Consider the following 18,595-nt stretch of genomic DNA (forward strand, 5'->3'; position numbering starts at 1 on the left):
GACAAACTTTCTTCATTACCATGGACATAGGAATATAGAGACGTAGAAATATTTGCGGGGGGTGATCTCCTTGATGGAGGGGCGACGAGGTAACATACGCCTTCTTTCTATTGGATGTTGCTTCGCACAAGCGCAGTGATGCGTCTCAAGAATGGTAGAGTTCCTTGAAAGCAGTGACTCGTGGGGTGATTTGAAACAGCGGGCCGCTACCACGGGAGCTCGGCCGGAAGACTCGCGCTCTGATTGGACGATGTTTTTTGTTAATATTTCATTAACAAAGTCTCGGAGAACATTTTCGCTAAGGAAAAAGTTGTGTGTCGAAGCACTCGAAGCACCCCTTTCAAGGAACTCTAACATTTTTGGGACACCCCGTATATTTATCATAAACATTTCTTACACATTCACCACATACATTTGCACATACGCATGTGCAATTGCAATCGAATTCTCAAGAACAATGCAGTTTATCACGCAATTACACTAAAATATTACGCGTCACGTAACTCGTAAAATTGAATGAATTGTTTCGGTATTCTTAGCAAATACACATGTATTAATAAATGTAATGTCTTTTATTCATATATTTATACATACAGTTCTGACTAGAGTGAAATTAAGGATATTTCACAAACAGCTATAATTTCAGTATATATTACATAATAATATATCATACATTAAATTAAGTTTTACAATGTATCAAGATACGCAAAAAATTGTGTTGCTGCTTCCAAATTCTACATGTATGAAAAATAAATGGTTATATACATATATCTTTTTATTTGAATATAAACAGTTACTTTCAAACGGAATGAATTGTATGAATTTAATATGGTTCATTAGTTTGCTGCAAATAGCAATAATATCTTATAAGAGATATTACCGTTTCGAGTATCCCAATACATGTACACGAAACATATGCAGTATGCATAAATGTAATTAAAGCTCCATTTATTATTATTTATGTTTCTGCAATACATAATCATAGGACAACAAAGAATTAAAATGTTTTCTCGTTATACTCTGATCAAGGTGTTTTAATATATTTATAAGAACTTTATATTAAATATTCTGTTAAAGAATGAAAATTAATACTGAAAATATGTAGAAAACAATAATTCAAGTGAACAACTCAGTAAATAGACAAGATACAATATTACGAATGTGAAAAATTGCAATTTCTATTGCGAGTAAATTAATTCGAAAATAATAGAAATTAGATTGAAATACTGGTCGATAGAAAGGGTGATACTTTTATTAACAAAAGTTTTGTTTCCCTTTTCCAGAAGTGAACTAAAGTTTTGTTTATTTCCTGTTCTATTTCGTGTAAAACTATCTATATCTATAGACTTTCATCCTGCAAAACCCAACATAAATTATTTTATATTAACACTTACAAATTAAATGCGGAGTATCCACAATGCTCTTCAAATTTTGTATTAGCTATGTGCAAATTATTCTTGATACAGCGTATGTGGAGTCACATTGATCATTTCTGTTACACTATAAAGAGATACAATTCTGTCAGTTCCTTCAATTTGTATCGTTAATATAGTTTTATTATTACATCATTAAACAATTAATTAAATTGCAAGCTTATCGCTATAAAAAGGGCCAAAACGAAATTCATTCGGTGCAAATAAAATGCTGTAACTGATGTCCAAGAAGATATTTGCCATTATAGGATAAATTTCCTGCACTTCACCTTTTAACCGATTACATGCTACTTACGTTTTCATTCATTTCTATGCTTCTATACACTTAACTTTATACAAAGACATAGTGCACGAATGAAAGCTTGATTGTCTAAACTACAAAATTAAAATAAATATGAACGATCGTACAAATAGAATGTTGAATTTCTTATTATATTAACTGACTCCTGTTTAATAACAGCTTCAATTTATGACATCGTTGAATATAGTGCACAATGTATAAAATAAGCTTACAAAGCAAAACGATCTAAATCAACAAAACGTGAGAAGCACAAAAGAATTACACATAGTTGCTACGAAATGAGGTTCGTAGAGGAAGCTATGCATTTTAATTTGAGGCAATGGAGAACAGGATACGAAATGTAACTACGTGCATGCAATTCGACCAATGTCATTTATAAGATAAAGAGTTAAGTGCATGAGATGTTTATGGGAAATCAATAAGAAATGGATATTAATAAAATATTCATAAAGCCATGTCGTGTGTAAAACAGTCACTGTCATCGAACATTCTTGCAAGTTAGACATAACACAATATCACAAACACTTACAAGAACAATTATGGTGCCCTAAGCATACTTTGTTGCAGTCATCTTTACATTAGTTTGCTGTATAACATACATTACATAATGTAGTTTATTGTCCAATTTGAATTTAAAACATACAGTTTTATGCACATTAGTTCACGATGTAAGAAAGAGATTTAAAAATATTTCAGTATTCTCACATTGCGCAAGGTCTTCTTAATACTGCAATTTGCTGATATTTCAAAGGATATAATCAAAAGTCATATGATTTCTAGGATTATTAAGGGATAGACTATAACACATCATAATTTTTAATGCAATGCAATTGCTGTCAAGCCCAATTCAATTTTTTGCTGCCGACCACTTGGAAATACATATTGTATAATAAAAGTTTAGGATATACTTCCGAATGGCCCCAGTAGTCGATCGACACGAAGTTTGAGGGGAGGGGGTGTGGACCCTAAATCTAAAATTGTAACTTCGGGTATTTATTAGTTTCCGAAATATTAATAACAAATTATTGTTAATTTTTTTTACAAACTATTCTTTTAACTACGTATACGTAGCTCTAACGGGGATTCGTCCTGCCCCCCCCCCCCCAATTCGTTCTACGGACAGTTAGACGCGTTCCCCTCAGGCGTCTAAATGGCACGCGTATTTAGCTGAAATTCAAAGCCAATTTTCTCGAAAACGAAGCGCGATATTAAAAAATTGTATTATATATTTTCGTCTTATTTTGACCCATAGAATCACCCCCCTAGAGTATTGACTATCAATAGACTAATAGATATCCACCCTGTATAATAGGATGGAGCGAGTTTCCGCAAGTTTCTGATTCAAATCTCCAAACTCACAACGGTTCGATACCATGCTTTACGCGCCCCCCGCACTAATCTAGCCCCAACCGATACTAATACCCGGAACAAGTTGAAAAGTGGAATGCGTTATGTCGGAATAAGTCAGACATACTTAATGTTTTTTATTAATATCTCTGAAACTAATAAATTCCCAAAGCAATAATTTTAGATTTAGGGTCCAAACACCGTCCCCACCCCTCCCCACAAAATCTCGTGTCGATCGGCCACTGGGGCCATTCGGAAGTACAGCCAAAGTTTATTCGTTTCTATGGCTTGACAGAAAACACAATAAAATAATAAATGCGGATGAGATAATTTCATCCACTTCTTTCTTTCCAATACTTTGTAGTACTATAGGTTAAAGAAATCATGATTTTTAAAGCAATTGCATTTTTTTAATTCTTCTGATTAAAAGCTTCTTTAAAGCATAACACCATTTAGTGAGAAGTGAAACAGAAAAGGTATAATTAAGCGTATAAAATCGATCATTACCTTTTAGAGCATTTGATGTGTATTATTAGTAATGTAACACCTAATAATAAACAAATACATCCTACAACTATGTAAGCAATACCAAGAAAAGGATTCTTTCCACCAAGGAGAGACGTAGTACTCAAAATCATTCTTTTCTTGCCATCGAAATCTGCCACGGGATACGCTATAAGACAAAAATATTTAGTAATTTGTAATAAACTTTTAAAAATCCTTATTCTCCGATTCCTAGTAACGTAACTTTTACTTACAATAATTAATGGTAAGTCTGTAATCCCCTTCTAATAGACCTTCGGTAAACCCGCCTGCTGTATGATCAACCCTACGATAGAGTTTCCTAAAAGTGGGCAAAGCAGCAGTTCTCATCCAAACGATTAAATCTTCGTTCTGAAGACCATTGTTACTATCATTGTTTGGATCTAAATCGTAAATATGTTTAGTCCAATTTTTCGGCTTCGCATAATTCTTGAATGCTTCTTCTAAATTACCCTCCGGATTTCTGAACTTAATATTCTTATCCGAAGGCCAAGCGATACCAGTTCTCAACAGTGGTACATCTACATTGTGTTTCACAGAAAATAGCTTCAACTCGTCGCTGAATAATGAATTAGCGATAGCTCCGCATGGCACGATAGGCACATCTCCATCGAAAGCAAATGGCTCGCAATCACCAGAGACGGCGTCGGTTAATTTCCCTAACAACTGATTATCATCGCGCGACTTTACGTATCGCCTGTGATTTTGATAGAAATTTGTCAAACCATAATACATATAAATCTTCCCATTGAAGTCGATGGGTAATGTGAAATTCAATTCACATTTACAAGGTGGGTTAGGTGGGTCAGGACTGCCACGAGCAATAACTTCTGCGCATCTTAAAGGCACTCCTGTGCGAAGGTAGTTCGTAGAATTACAATCTGTATAATCTATGATAAACTCTTTGACTTGATCGGAAAAGTACAGTAATCCAATTCCAACTGGTATAAAAGCAATTCCAATTACGAAGAATGTTGGTAACACAGTCCCAGCGGTAAGTATCGGCTGCCAAGCAGGTAAACGTTGTTGTTTGAATGCACTATCTGTTTAATTAAATATTTCATTTATAGTGCACGCAAAAGCATTAAGCGTCTCTTAATATTTAATAACTACTTAGCAGTATCAGTGATGTTTTACTAGAGACTCTATTTCCTACAACTATCAATAAACTGATTAAACACGTTCAATAAACTATTAGCTTAGTCAATTTTCGATAAAAAATTATTCAAAGTTCGATGAAAAGATGTAATAAACTGTTTGTAAACAATAATATAAGATAGGTTTGGAAACTATCATTCTCACTATCGAAATCACATTTCTTCTAAAGCTCTCTTAAAGAAATCAAATAAGGCGTAATAAATTTTATATGCTTGTGTAATGAACTTACCCGACGGTTTTTTCGTTTTAGGCACCGAACTAACTTCACTGATAGAAGTCATGTTTCTTTACTAATATGATAACGCACTCCTCTGACAAGTTTCAACAATCATACATTACCATATATTACCCAACATTACTATTGATAAAAAAAAGTAAAGATGAATAAGAACACTAATTACTCACCACCATCGACAACATAACATCACATAACATAGAGCAGTAATTGAACTGTGAACAGGACCGAGTGCATACACTGTATATTGTTGCCAACTCCGCTGGTGTGAATCTGTGTGTTATATGAAGTTAGCTATAGGACATAGGGATATCAAGTTTTGATATAAGAGCGTAATTCAAAATCCTTTGTAGCGGGAAGATTTATTGTAGGCACCCGGGTACGAAGCGAGCAGCACATCTGGAAGGTTTTAAACGAGATCGAAACTGAAGACGAGGAAGAGTTTATTGCCAGGACTCATAAACACGTAGAGCGCGTTGTGCTTCTCGAGAGTTTTTCCTTGCCAATTTCTCGAACGTGTTCGTACAATATTATAGTCTGATTTCCGAGTCCTGAGGCGGGTCCCTCGGACGGAGCGTGGTTAAGGAGGAACCAATGGTACGCTTCGCCGCACGTAATTCATAGCGTACCATTGGTCTAATTTAAAATCCCCCACAGATTTGAAGTCAACTGTCTTTTCGATTAAGTTGTTCTTAGTATTTGCAAGAAGTAGTTTTGAGATTGAATGAGGGTGAGTTAGAATAAATTTACTTCACAGTCGACAAAATACATTCTGAATTCTATAAATTTTGTAAACACGATTGTTAGTTCTTTATAGTTTATTACTGTTCTCTCTGCAAGAAATTTTCTTCAATTGTGGTCACCCTGTCTTTATTGAAGAAAGTGTCGTCTGCTTCAGTATTTACATGTATTTGTATTCCTAAATATAAAACGATATAAGAATGAATAAGAATTGGTGATAATGTTTGATATAACTTTGTATTTTTGAAAACAGAAAACATTGAGATTAATTTGATCCAAGTAATGTTTTGTAAATAATTTCATATATTCAATTCTTCAATGAAGAATAAATGAAAAGAATTCACCTATTATGCCTATGTAACAACACAGTTTCTGTGAGACAATTAATTATTATAAGAACCTTTGATAAAAATATACTAATATGAAGACCGCACTTCATATATTTGTGCAGTCTAGAAGAGCTGTCAAGAATCTCTATTGGTGGCGTAGTTCCATAGATATATTATCAAACAAACGTACCTTACCAAGCTTCAAACAAAGCGTACAATATTTCTGTGGTAGCACAGATGCAGCGAAAAAAGAAATTTGCAATGTAGGTACGATAGGACACGTGGATCATGGTAAAACAACATTGACCGCTGCTATAACAAAGTATATATCAGAAGTGAATAAAAGCTGCAAGTTCGTATCGTTTGATGAAATTGACAAAGCACCGGAAGAGAAAGAACGTGGTATTACTATAAATATTGCTCATGTAGGATATGCCACTAGTAAAAGGAATTACGCACACACTGATTGTCCAGGGCACGCTGATTTTATAAAAAATATGATTAGCGGAGCGTCGCAAATGGATGGTGCAATTTTAGTGGTTGCAGCCGACGATGGCCCTATGCCGCAGACTAAGGAGCATTTGCTACTTATCAAGCAAATTGGAATTAAACACGTTGTTGTATACATCAATAAGGTTAATATTTGTTATAAATATTTGCAATGCATTTGAAGCGTAAAAACTGTTTCTCGTTATCAATGTAGACTAATCAACTTATAGGCTGACTTAGCGGATTCAGAAATTTGTGAATTAGTAGAAATAGAAGCTAGAGAACTATTGTCCGCATACGGATTCGATGGTTTAAAATCTCCCGTGATTTGTGGATCGGCTCTGCTCGCTCTAAATGGAGATACATCGCGACTTGGAGTCCCTTCCATTCAATCATTACTAGATGCTTTGGACAGTTATATACCAACACCGAAAAGAGACTATACTTCCCCTTTTATATTACCCATCGATAATGTTTTCACAGTACCAGGTAGAGGTACCGTCGTGGTAGGAACGATAAAGCAGGGTGTTATAAAGAGACTTGTGGGAGCAGATTTATTAGGCTTCGATGAAAAGATTCGGACCACCATTGCAGATATACATGTAAAACAGTTAATACACATGAATTCTTTAAGCTCAGTAAAAGTTGCAAAACTAATGTGACAAATTTCCATTAGGTTTTCCAGAAAAGTATGCCCGAAGCGCATGCTGGCGAAAATGTAGGTGTTCTGTTAAGAGGTGTTAAATTGAAGTCTGTACGTAGAGGAATGATAATTTGTCAAAGTAACCACTTAAATCTCACTAATCATGTTGAAGGGCAAATATACCTGTTACATACAGACGATGGTGGTCGTCGGACACCATTGCAGGTATTTATTTTTACAGATGATAGTTAATATAAATTTCCTTTCATTTCGTTTAACTTATATCTCATCGTTACAGCCATCTGGGTACTGTACGACAATTTACAGCTCGACATGGAATATTTACAGTCGTTTCGATTTAATATTACCGCCAGGAGCTAACATGTTAATGCCGGGAGAATTTGCAACGTGCAGATTAACGTTTGGGCGCCACATGCCGACATTAGAAGGCCAGACCTTTACTATTCGTGAACAGAAAACTACGATTGGTACAGGAAAGATTACAAAACTCTTGAAATCAATCCCTGTTGATAAAAGGAAAATGAGCAAAGTTAAAATCACAGACCTTCACGAAAGTCAATCTTCATAATAATTATTATTTTGTTTCGCAAAAAAAGAATATACTTGAGAAGATTCTCAAAACTCGCAAACGTGTGTTCAAACCATTCTTAACTCCAGAAACGGCAACGTATGGAATGTCTATACGTGCCGTAAGCAAAGTTGAAGAGGCTGGATAACTGATAAGTGTACGTCAAGTTGACTCCAAACGGTCGCTAAAGTTTTCATCCCTCTAACTTTCCCAGCCCCTTCAATATTCATCACATCAAATATGCCATTACAAGTTGATAACACTCCTTTTAGGGGCCTGTATAAAAATAGTGGTAGCTTTATACCAAGGACAATAAACGACACAAATTTGAAAAAATTCTAGAACTTTATTACTCATTTCTCTTAGAGACTTCTCCTGTTTTTGCTATGATCGACATTTTTTTCAGGAGAAGCGGCAGTTCGGAATAATCAAAATGTGTAATATGTATAAGCACTTTTATGGGACTATCGTGTTTAGCGTTCGAATGTGGAATTCTGTGTAATAATATTTATAATGTGCAAATGGTATGCATTAACATTCTCGTAACAATGAATATCATTTGCACACGGCTCTTGCATAGCAGAGAAATATTATTTATTTATACTGATGTTATAAAACCGTTATTTAACCGGAGAACCCGGCGAGGAAGTCGACAACGATTTTCTTCAATTTCGCATCAGAGGACTCGCTGATGGTGTTTTCCTTAGCGATGACATCTAAGAGGTCTCGTTGGGAGGTTCTAAAACAACACAGAATTATTATTTTGTTCGGGTAAGTGTGGATGAAGAATTATGTTAAAGTAAGCAGCACCTGATGTGAGCAAGGAATTCTTTCTCAAAGGCAGTAATTTTTGCGGGTTCCATCTTGTCGAGGTATCCGCGTACACCACAGTAGATAACGGCTACTTGTTCTTCAATAGCCATTGGGACTAAAAACATTGCGATAATTTAGTTAAAAATTACGCCTATCGTATCTTATGTTTTATCAATTCTGTAATTTAAGTTCATTATGTGTAATATCGATTTTTACCGTATTGTCCTTGTTTCAAAAGTTCTGTCAATCTGACACCACGGTTCAACAGTTGTTGAGTTGCGGCATCCAAATCGGAACCGAACTGCGCGAAAGCTGCTACTTCACGGTACTGGGCCAATTCCAATTTCATGGAACCAGCAACCTGTTACAAAAAGAAATATAAAAACATTTATATACAGCTCTTTGAAACATAGATGTACTTATAGAAATTACAAATATTTAGAAATATACACGTTACCTGTTTCATGGCTTTTGTCTGGGCAGCAGATCCGACACGGGATACTGACAGACCTACATTAATTGCAGGGCGAATACCTTTGTAGAACAACTCTGTTTCTAAGAAAATCTGGCCGTCAGTGATGGAAATTACATTTGTTGGAATATAGGCGGACACGTCACCAGCCTGAGTCTCGATAACTGGTAAAGCGGTTAGCGAACCACCGCCCAAACTTTCGTTCATCTTAGCCGCTCTTTCAAGGAGACGGGAGTGAAGGTAGAACACATCACCAGGGTACGCCTCGCGACCTGGTGGTCTTCTCAGCAACAAAGACATCTGGCGATAGGCAACGGCTTGTTTCGATAAGTCGTCGTATATAATCAAAGCGTGCCTACCATTATCTCTGTAAAAACAGGTTTATTAAGAACTAGCTTTACTACTCGGCTTCGCGTGAAATTTAGATTCTGATATTATAAACAAATTTTTTTTTTTGTGAAAATAGTCACATTCATCTGAATTAGTCAGGCATAATGAGCTGAGGCACATTTCGCGATCCCAGAGTTTATCGTTCAAAAGTTTTTAGGCGACAGGTAAACACACAAACATATAGAAGCTTTCTGCTTTATATATTAAGATTATTACATTACCCTCTTATATAGCAAACTATAAGAGAGTTTGAGCACGTCTTACGAAAGTAACTACGTAAATTGATACCTGAAGAATTCTCCCATGGCGCAACCAGAGTATGGAGCCAGATATTGCAAAGGTGCTGCATCAGAAGCAGTCGCGGAAACAATGATGGTATAGCCGATGGCTCCACTGTCTGTCAAACGCTTTAGGATCTGCGCGACAGTGGATCTTTTTTGACCGATGGCAACATAGATACAGTACAACTTCTTCTTTTCATCGCCACCGTCGTTGAATCGTTTTTGATTGATAATTGTGTCAATAGCGAGAGCAGTTTTTCCAGTCTGCCTGTCTCCAATGATCAACTCGCGCTGACCACGACCAATAGGTACTAAGGAATCTACAGCTTTGATTCCGGTTTGCATAGGTTCCCTGACAGATTCCCTTTAAAGGAAAGAAATTACATAAGCATAAAAACTAACATTAAATTAAAAATAATAATAATGGAAAAGAAATACCTAGGGATGATACCAGGTGCCTTGGTACCAATACGGAATCTCAACTTGTTATTGAGTGGCCCTTTGCCATCAATAGGATTACCTAATGCATCTACGACACGCCCTAATAACTCCTCACCAACAGGAACATCCACGATAGCTCCAGTACGTTTAACAATGTCACCTTCCTTAATGTGTCTGTCATTACCAAATACGACAACACCCACATTGTCGGGTTCCAAGTTCAGAGCCATACCCTTCAACCCCGAACTGAATTCCACCATCTCGTCGGCTTGAATGTTCTTAAGACCGTACACACGGGCGATACCATCACCGATGCTGAGTACCCTACCGGTTTCCTCAAGATTGGTCTACAATTTGTCATAAAACAAATACAAAGTTAAACACTACTCGTTGAACAAATTCATATATGTGAAATATTGAAGTATCATAAAATATTACATGTACTTGAAATCAGCGTTGAATTATATTCTTATTATCTATTCCTTCACACTATTGACAAAAGTTGGTGAGTTACCTTCGGAGCTGTACCAAGAATACGGTCCTCCAGGATAGAAGAGATTTCAGCAGAACGCCGGCTGCAGGATACATGATACTTACAAGAGGCTGCACCAATTGCGGGCCACTTGATCTGCAAAATACAATTAGAATTATTGTCATTATGCCATGGGGGCAATATCACCCAAATACTTATTACATAACTTGGTGCTCTTCTGTTTATGTAATACACTGCACGGGAGAGGCGTTTATGACAAAATAGATGCGCCGATTGCCACGAAATTTAACAGGAGACTATTGAAAACCGATGAAAGTGTTTTTCATCTCATGGGAAATAAGAATCGGCAAAAGTGGTGCACTGGTCGGTGTGGTTGTTGCAAGGTGGAAAATGTCGGCGTGTTTCGTTAGTTTTCTCGTGGATAAATCACTGAGAGAAATTGTAAATGAAATTACCTGGATGGTGGCATTCGGCAATTGCCTCGCTATCGAGGAAGCCAAACGAACAGATAGGAGGGCCATTTTGATGTGTCGAATGCCCGTCAATCGGACCACGGTTTCAGAAACGAAGAACGGTCAAGGCAGGGACGAGCAGAAGAACGTCCCGTACAGCCCCACTCTGACATCCACACCGGCAGGAAGTCGATAACCATCGACCTGCGCCGTAACCTCGTATCCAGCTACATGCACTAGTTCATAAATCACGCATATCTTGTACCCAATATCCCACCTAAGAAACTTTTCACAACTTACAATTAAAACGAACTTTTTCGGAGCAGTATATTCGGTTAACTAATGTCGCAAATACAGGAGTTTCATGTGATAAATTTTGGGTACGAGGTTATGACGCAACGGCACAGTGCCACACGAGAAATTGGCGGCAAACTTAGATTTAAAGTACATATTATACAACAGTTACACGACTTTAATCGAATGTTGAACTTAGGACTATATTAGAATCAATATTTTTACACACAAATATATAAGTACATAACTACCGTCCATGATAGATGTTACGAAACTAAACACTAACAATGTCAAAACGTCAAGAGTCTCCTTTGTTTTTTCGAACGCCGACAAAGCCGTGAATTGGCTTTTTAATCGACTTCAAAAAAGGAGGAGGTTATAGATTCGACTCGTTTGTATTTTTTTTGTGTTTGTTCCCGCATAACTCCTCAGCATATGGACCGATTTTGATGATCTTTTTTTTATTCGAAAGAGGACGATGCCCCGGTGGTCCAACCCTACACTGCATCAACATTAGCCCAATATTTGGCCAATTCTGGTTAATAATAAAGTCTATTGTCACCTAATTATTATTATTTTATGTACGTACGCGCATATCTCCTCAGCATTAATTAAAAAAAATTATATATATATGTAAAACTAAAAAGTTAAAAAAAAAATTAAAATTAATATATATATATATATGATCTGTCTATGGAATAAATCCCAGCAAGCTAAATATTGGTATGGGCCTTTATTTTGTCGTTTTAAACATTATATCAATAGTCCCCCATTGATCCGAGCGCCACTAAAAATTTTACAGAGGGTTGAAAAAAATAATAACAGTTTTTCGCGAATATCTCGTTATCTAGCAGTTTTCCGATAAAAAGAGTTATTATAAAATTTATAGCTTAGGAAATTCTCTACAAAAAGCGTGCTATGAGTTTTTTCGTAGGAGTAACCATTTTCATGTATGTCCGGTTCCTAAGTTTCAACCCCCATACTTTTGACAAGGGAAGATCTCGAACCTGGAAACTCAAAAAATTATGAAACTGTGTAAATATGTAGGGGATGTCCTCCTGAGTACAACGCAATTTTGTTTGCTGCCCAAAATCACTCCAGGAGGATGCAATTGACCCCTGAAAATTTTTTTATTTTATATTATTACTCCCGATTATTACTTATTTGTCAATTTTTATCCGATCGATAATAATTTATATACGCTCGAAAAACTATCCATTGTTTTGCGGATTTTCGAAACTTTTTCTTTTAAAGCACACCATTTTTACAAAAATAATTTTTTTTTAAAAATCGGTACGCACGACGGAAACTACACTCATATAGATTATATTAAAAAAAAATTGATTTCAAAGTTGCCATTTGAAAGATACACTTTCGATCAGCAACCTATGTTTTCTTGTGAGGGGTCTAGAAGATTAATATAAGACTATATATGAAAATCTATGCATGTTTTTCTATTAATTTTTTTTATAGTTTCTTAAAACATTGTACTAAAGATAGGTAATAACAATTTTATATAAAAACTGTAAGTTATTCTTAAAACAAATCTTAAAAAAAGGCTCATTTTTCCGGCCGTCACAGTGGTGTTCCCCCTTAAAATAATAATGCAAATTTTAAATGCACGTGTCTATGAGTTTGTACAGAAAGGTTTACCAAATGGTATATATTTTATAATAATTGTGTCTTTAGGACACAATGAAAAGTATTTTAATAGTCTTGCATGAAGAAATTAGCCATTAACGATCATTTATCGTTTGACCTACATATATAGAATTGTTTGTACTTAATAAGATACGATATCGCGAAAGTAACATATTCCTATAATAATAGCTTAAATTTATTGGTGTTTAATAATGATCCTCATCAGTACTAGACATTACTACGGAGAACATAAATCCATATTTATAAGGATTGATCAGTTTCATGATTTCCACGAACTGTCAAATGTGCAGGTTAAGTTGGCTGGAACGTGAGAGCGTCATTGCACCGGCGCTAAGATTTGTTATTGTCGTATCGTATTGATTATTGTCGTTGGCCGTGTTTTAAAGAAATAGTGGCGTCAAGTCTGAGTGAAAACAAATGAATAATCACCGGGAAAGAAGCGAAAAGAGTATAAAAAGCTCGTCGATGCAGAGAGACATTCATCATCTTATTAATAATTATACTTGAGCCGTATTTCTGTCCCGAGAACGGCAGCAAGCGGGGCTGGTAATTTATTGTTTACAAGATCGCATCTAATGACAGGCAAACTGTTTTATTCAAAGAGCATGTTTCAGGTAAACGGAGGCTGATTTGTAACAGAATACGTGTACAAATGGCATTCTGTATAATGGAACTGCTTACTTTTTATTAACAAGCATCTAGTGTCAGAAATAAAGATATGGATTCTGCCAGTGAACCTGAAATCGTAGAAAAATTAACAAAAGAAGCTGAAACTTTGAAAATACGCTTAGAAGATGAACGGCAGAAGTTAAATGATATTACTCGTAACTGTCACAGCTTTTAACTGAAACTAAGTTCTTTCATTATAGTCTTAACTAAGTTCGTAATAAATACGCCGCAGTATTTAAATACATCGTCATTCTTATTTCAGTCGCCAGCGTAGCGGACAGATTAGAATTGATCAGTTGCATTAATGTGAAGCCACGTCGTGTCTTAAAAGGCCACCAAGCAAAAGTTCTCTGCTCCGATTGGTCGCCCGATAAGCGTCATATAGTTTCTTCTTCGCAGGTCAGAACACATTTCAATTTTTCTACACGAGCGTATAAAATATCTCTTAATGCAAACATTGTTCTAGGATGGCAAAATGATTATATGGGATGCTTTCACAACAAATAAGGAACACGCCCTTACCATGCCAACTATCTGGGTTATGGCTTGCGCTTATGCTCCAAGCGGAAATCTCGTCGCTTGCGGGTAAAACTGATAAGTCAGTGAATTATCATTGTAGCGATTGAAATATTTGCATTCATTTGTTGCAGAGGATTGGATAATAAAGTAACTGTATACCCTCTGCACCAAGAAGACGAGTCAACGATACGAAAGAAAACTGTTGCTACACACACATCTTACATGTCGTGTTGCGTATTTCCGAATAGCGATCAACAAATTTTAACGGGTAGCGGAGACAGCTCGTGCGCTCTGTGGGACGTAGAGAGTGGTCAATTGTTACAAAGTTTTCTTGGCCATTCCAGCGATGTAATGTCTGTTGATTTAGCACCGAGCGAGACTGGTAACACATTTGTTTCTGGCAGTTGTGATAAACTAGTGTTCATATGGGATATGCGCACCGGTCAATGTGTCCAGAGTTTCGAAGGGCATCAGTCGGATGTTAATTCTGTACGTAAAAGTCCCTTACAGCACGTTATTTATTGAAATACATCGATATGATACGAGGAAAGCAATTTGCAATATTTCGTGTTATGTGGAATGTAGGTAAAATTTCATCCCGGCGGAGATGCAGTAGCTACAGGTTCCGACGACGCCACTTGTCGCCTCTTTGATTTACGTGCGGATAAAGAAGTAGCAGTTTATGCGAAGGAAAGTATAATATTCGGGGCAAATGCTGTCGACTTAAGTGTCAGCGGGCGTCTGCTCTTTGCCGGTTATAACGATTACACTGTAAATATATGGGATACTCTAAAATGCCAGCGGGTTGCATTTTTGTACGGACACGAGAATCGAGTATCTTGTTTACGAGTTTCCCCTGATGGGACTGCCCTTTCTACAGGAAGCTGGGACTCGACTCTACGAGTTTGGGCTTAGTTCGAATAAAATTACCATTTACCATTTCATTATATTATTAAATAAACCGTGAATTTCTTTGTGCAAAATGTAAATCTTGAAATCTACACGATAAGATTGTTACTTATTACTGGTTTTAAGTAACACGATACGCAGAACATTGTAACATATGGACATTGTTATAGTTATACGAATATTGTAGAAGTTAAGGGGGATTAGAAATCGTGGCTGACGGTCACGATTATAACAATGTGATAGCTTGACATTAATAATTTTTAGGCTGGTCCTACTTTACAGAAGATTGTGCGAATAGTATACTTATTTAATCAAACACATTATTATACTATATAAAACACAATAAAAAAAAATTGATCCACGCATAGTTTGCGCTGTTAACAATTTGTTCATCAATCGCCTCGGTCAAGCTGGACGAAAATGAAGTTACAATGTAACATATTTTTCGATCAGCTGGCCATCTATCAGTGACAAATTTTGCGCGACCGTATGTATGTACAGTATGAACCTACATGTGTACATCCGTGTGGTACGCGAATGCCTGACGGTGCACTTTATGCACGTTTGTAGTTATTAGTGAATAAATATTGTATAAATTGAATTCATCGGTTGGTTTAAATTTACGGAGCGTAAATATAGTAAAGAACAAGAGATATGCCTCAATACTCGGGTACTTACTGCGAAACTTCAAATTCTTAGACGGCTTAACCTCAAATTTCTTATTCAATCTCTCGCCGAGCAGTCTTTAATATTTCACGTTCGAACTATTTCATTTCAGTTAAGGTGAAATGGGGGAAAGAGCTGTTCCCAGACGTAGAAGTCAGCACGGATGAGGAGCCAATGTTATTTAAAGCACAACTTTTTGCATTGACAGGAGTGCAACCAGAAAGGCAAAAAGTCATGCTGAAAGGAATGACATTGAAGGATGATAATTGGGGTAACATCAAATTAAAAGATGTAAGAGAATAATTAGAATTGTCTGCATTATTGTTTCTGTTAGCTATAAGTGCATTCGACAGGTTAAAAGGAATGTAAATATCGCGCCTTTCTAATTTACATTTTATAAGCTCCGATTCTGTTTTAGGGTATTACTGTGTTAATGATGGGTTCCAAAGAGGAGGATGTGCCAGCGGAGCCAACGGAGAAACCATTATTTTTAGAAGATATGAATGAATCTGAATTAGCCACGGCTTTAGATTTGCCCGCTGGTTTAACTAATTTAGGGAATACGTGTTATCTTAACGCAACTGTACAGTGCTTGAAAACTGTGCCTGAACTGCGAGACGCTTTGAAGAATTTTTCAGGAGGGCTCGCGACTGCTGGCAGTACGTCGCTTGTACCTGCGCAAAGTATAACAGCTGCTTTAAGAGATCTGTACGATACTATGGACAAGGGATCGTCTTTGCCTCCTGTTGTTCTTGTACAAATGATGCACCTAGCATTTCCAAGATTCGCCGAGAAATCTGAACACGGCGGATTTCAACAACAGGATGCTAATGAATGTTGGACCGAGCTTATTAGGATGTTGCAACAGAAATTACCGACGCAGGTTACTAGATCTTTATTAAATGTTATTGGAAATTTCTAGCGGCTGTTATTAAAGGAGGTGTTGTGTGTAGCAACTTATATATAAGTGTATAATAATCGTAGGAAAATCTTGCTAGTACAGAAGATAATGGTCAATGTTATAAACCTCGATCATTGATCGAACAATATTTCGGAGGAACATTCGAGACAGAATTAAAATGTATAGAATCTGAAGATGAAACGCCTACTAAAGGGAAGGAAGAATTTTTACAATTAAGTTGCTTCATTTCGACAGAGGTGAAGTACATGCATTCTGGGCTTAGAAATAAGATGCAAGAGCAATTAACAAAGTTGTCATCGACTTTAGGCAGAGACGCAATGTACACGAAAACGGTAAAGCATTATATAGAATGAAGGAGAGAAAGTTTTATACCCGGAATAATGATTTCTTATAAAGTAATAATAATAAATTTTACAGTCGAAAATTAGCAGATTGCCAGCGTATTTAACTATACAATTTGTACGTTTCTATTATAAAGAGAAGGAAGCGATTAATGCAAAAATTCTCAAAGATGTTAAATTCCCTCTTGAATTCGATGCGTTCGAACTGTGCAGCAGTGAACTTCAAAGTAAACTTACCCCTATGCGGGAGAAGTTTAAAGAGTACGAAGATAGTTTAGTAGAAGAATCACGTAACATAAAAGATAAAGGCGAGAAGGAGAGTGATAAAAAGAAAATGAAGAGAGAACCTTTCTGGTTTCCAAATGGTAATGACTTATCTGAAACGTACAATGCGATAAATGTTATCTTCGATAAACACGCGTGTTACACGTTTACGCTATTATGATTACAGATTTAGGCTCTAACAACAGTGGCTATTACACGTTGCAAGCAGTTTTAACGCACAGGGGACGGTCAAGCAGTAGTGGCCACTATGTAGCCTGGGTTCGGCAGAAAAGTGATACTTGGTTGAAGTGTGACGATGAGACTGTTAGCCCAGTAACCAGTGAAGATGTATTGAAACTGAGTGGTGGTGGTGATTGGCATTGCGCGTATGTTCTTCTTTACGGTCCGAAAATATTGGAGGTACCTGATGCCGATAACAATGCGGAGTCGACTGCCAAGTAAATTCTGATCGAACAACACACTTTTTCCCAAGACAAAATGACTGTAACGAAACTTCAATCTTGCATCTATTAGAAAAATACATTTTTTTTTATATGAAAGAATGTTTTACTATGATTTCAACTTAATATTACTATACAATACTATTAGCAACTGCGATCGCAACAGTTTTTTAATAAATTATAAAAATCGAATAAAGAGGCAATCGCGTGCGTAAGTTCCGCGTGGCGCGAATATACAGGAACTATAATACATTGGTTTATTCGCTGGTTCCATACGCTTAAAAGATGGTGATAATAAATCATTAGAGTAAAATACAATGATTAATTATTGTAAACCATTAAAGTGTTCTTTTATAATATTAAAATAAAATGGAAATTAGAAGCATTTCTGTTAATTTCTATCACTGCTTCTATTTAAATAGATACGTACAATTTTTCATGCAGAAATTAATCGTGTATATAAATGTGTAATAAGTTATATGACAGTGTTTACTGTAAATATGAAAAGCCGTGCAACAATTTAGAGCGCAAGAAAGCTTAAAAGCTTATCTGACAATGAGCCATTACTATTCATACTTGTACTTTGTCGTGTCATTGTGAAACACAAAAGTTTAAAGGACTTGAACATTCGAGGAGTATTTGAAAGATCCTAACACTATTCTACATATATGTCAGGTCAAAACATTTTTTTTCCTAGTATTATTGTCTTTGTTGTCTTTAGGTAATCCTTGTTGGTAG

The 18,595-nt window shown here is 36.2% G+C and overlaps 5 protein-coding genes and 1 long non-coding RNA gene across 10 annotated transcripts; 4 read left to right on the top strand and 2 right to left on the bottom strand.

Annotated features, from left to right (window-relative positions):
* Window positions 1-432: 432 nt before the first annotated feature.
* LOC143370662 (uncharacterized) lies at window positions 433-941 on the top strand. The gene is made up of 2 exons (XR_013085773.1): window positions 433-831; window positions 872-941. It is a non-coding gene; the product is annotated as an uncharacterized LOC143370662 (long non-coding RNA).
* On the bottom strand, window positions 554-5,220 carry Cdc50 (cell cycle control protein 50A). 5 transcript variants are annotated; one of them, XR_013085752.1, is made up of 6 exons: window positions 5,012-5,220; window positions 3,840-4,667; window positions 3,589-3,754; window positions 2,264-2,471; window positions 1,395-1,500; window positions 554-966 (listed from the first exon to the last, which is right to left on the bottom strand). XR_013085752.1 is itself a non-coding variant. In XM_076815845.1 (5 exons), the coding sequence occupies exons 1-4, from the start codon at window positions 5,061-5,063 to the stop codon at window positions 2,308-2,310; spliced, it is 1,059 nt and encodes a 352-aa protein (XP_076671960.1). In that variant the 5' UTR covers window positions 5,064-5,220; the 3' UTR covers window positions 554-1,500; window positions 2,264-2,307. The 5 variants fall into 5 exon arrangements, 2 of the variants coding, with proteins under 2 accessions (XP_076671960.1, XP_076671959.1); XR_013085740.1 differs by lacking the exon at window positions 2,264-2,471; XR_013085746.1 differs by having other exon boundaries at window positions 554-1,500.
* A 473-nt stretch (window positions 5,221-5,693) lies between these two features.
* LOC143370771 (elongation factor Tu-like) lies at window positions 5,694-7,869 on the top strand. Its single transcript, XM_076815855.1, has 5 exons — window positions 5,694-6,132; window positions 6,210-6,722; window positions 6,807-7,178; window positions 7,253-7,444; window positions 7,518-7,869. Exons 1-5 carry the CDS (start codon window positions 6,088-6,090, stop codon window positions 7,806-7,808), a joined length of 1,413 nt encoding a protein of 470 aa, XP_076671970.1. The 5' UTR covers window positions 5,694-6,087; the 3' UTR covers window positions 7,809-7,869.
* Window positions 7,870-8,134: 265 nt separating this feature from the next.
* On the bottom strand, window positions 8,135-11,343 carry Blw (ATP synthase subunit alpha blw, mitochondrial). The gene is made up of 8 exons (XM_076815846.1): window positions 11,154-11,343; window positions 10,720-10,833; window positions 10,203-10,552; window positions 9,772-10,128; window positions 9,079-9,460; window positions 8,838-8,982; window positions 8,619-8,736; window positions 8,135-8,547 (listed from the first exon to the last, which is right to left on the bottom strand). The coding sequence occupies exons 1-8, from the start codon at window positions 11,217-11,219 to the stop codon at window positions 8,433-8,435; spliced, it is 1,647 nt and encodes a 548-aa protein (XP_076671961.1). The 5' UTR covers window positions 11,220-11,343; the 3' UTR covers window positions 8,135-8,432.
* Window positions 11,344-12,892: 1,549 nt separating this feature from the next.
* Gbeta5 (guanine nucleotide-binding protein subunit beta-5) lies at window positions 12,893-15,487 on the top strand. The gene is made up of 6 exons (XM_076815856.1): window positions 12,893-13,652; window positions 13,721-13,930; window positions 14,038-14,174; window positions 14,242-14,360; window positions 14,426-14,783; window positions 14,880-15,487. Exons 2-6 carry the CDS (start codon window positions 13,825-13,827, stop codon window positions 15,207-15,209), a joined length of 1,050 nt encoding a protein of 349 aa, XP_076671971.1. The 5' UTR covers window positions 12,893-13,652; window positions 13,721-13,824; the 3' UTR covers window positions 15,210-15,487.
* A 219-nt stretch (window positions 15,488-15,706) lies between these two features.
* Usp14 (ubiquitin specific protease 14) lies at window positions 15,707-18,242 on the top strand. The gene is made up of 6 exons (XM_076815854.1): window positions 15,707-15,873; window positions 15,982-16,160; window positions 16,288-16,752; window positions 16,854-17,123; window positions 17,209-17,497; window positions 17,584-18,242. The coding sequence occupies exons 1-6, from the start codon at window positions 15,858-15,860 to the stop codon at window positions 17,856-17,858; spliced, it is 1,494 nt and encodes a 497-aa protein (XP_076671969.1). The 5' UTR covers window positions 15,707-15,857; the 3' UTR covers window positions 17,859-18,242.
* The last annotated feature ends 353 nt before the right edge of the window (window positions 18,243-18,595 follow it).

The sequence above is a fragment of the Andrena cerasifolii genome, chromosome 1 (assembly GCF_050908995.1).
Source record: "Andrena cerasifolii isolate SP2316 chromosome 1, iyAndCera1_principal, whole genome shotgun sequence".
NCBI classification, from domain to species: domain Eukaryota; kingdom Metazoa; phylum Arthropoda; class Insecta; order Hymenoptera; family Andrenidae; genus Andrena; species Andrena cerasifolii.

Coding starts and splice junctions, on each gene's coding strand:
- Usp14 (XM_076815854.1), top strand. Junction 16,161..16,287: donor GTAACATCAAATTAAAAGAT/GTAAGAGAATAA, acceptor ATTCTGTTTTAG/GGTATTACTGTGTTAATGAT. Junction 17,124..17,208: donor ACGCAATGTACACGAAAACG/GTAAAGCATTAT, acceptor TAAATTTTACAG/TCGAAAATTAGCAGATTGCC.
- Blw (XM_076815846.1), bottom strand. CDS start 11,219: ATGGCCCTCCTATCTGTTCGTTTGGCTTCCTCGATAGCGAGGCAATTG. Junction 10,129..10,202: donor GCACCTGGTATCATCCCTAG/GTATTTCTTTTC, acceptor TTTCCTTTAAAG/GGAATCTGTCAGGGAACCTA. Junction 8,737..8,837: donor TTTGAAACAAGGACAATACG/GTAAAAATCGAT, acceptor CAATGTTTTTAG/TCCCAATGGCTATTGAAGAA.
- Gbeta5 (XM_076815856.1), top strand. CDS start 13,825: ATGGATTCTGCCAGTGAACCTGAAATCGTAGAAAAATTAACAAAAGAA. Junction 14,175..14,241: donor ATATAGTTTCTTCTTCGCAG/GTCAGAACACAT, acceptor ACATTGTTCTAG/GATGGCAAAATGATTATATG. Junction 14,784..14,879: donor ATCAGTCGGATGTTAATTCT/GTACGTAAAAGT, acceptor TGTGGAATGTAG/GTAAAATTTCATCCCGGCGG.
- Cdc50 (XM_076815844.1), bottom strand. CDS start 5,063: ATGACTTCTATCAGTGAAGTTAGTTCGGTGCCTAAAACGAAAAAACCG. Junction 3,755..3,839: donor CAGACTTACCATTAATTATT/GTAAGTAAAAGT, acceptor TTTGTCTTATAG/CGTATCCCGTGGCAGATTTC. Junction 1,501..3,588: donor CACATCAAATGCTCTAAAAG/GTAATGATCGAT, acceptor ATCTCTTTATAG/TGTAACAGAAATGATCAATG.
- LOC143370771 (XM_076815855.1), top strand. CDS start 6,088: ATGAAAAGAATTCACCTATTATGCCTATGTAACAACACAGTTTCT. Junction 6,133..6,209: donor TATGTAACAACACAGTTTCT/GTGAGACAATTA, acceptor ATATTTGTGCAG/TCTAGAAGAGCTGTCAAGAA. Junction 7,179..7,252: donor CCACCATTGCAGATATACAT/GTAAAACAGTTA, acceptor AATTTCCATTAG/GTTTTCCAGAAAAGTATGCC.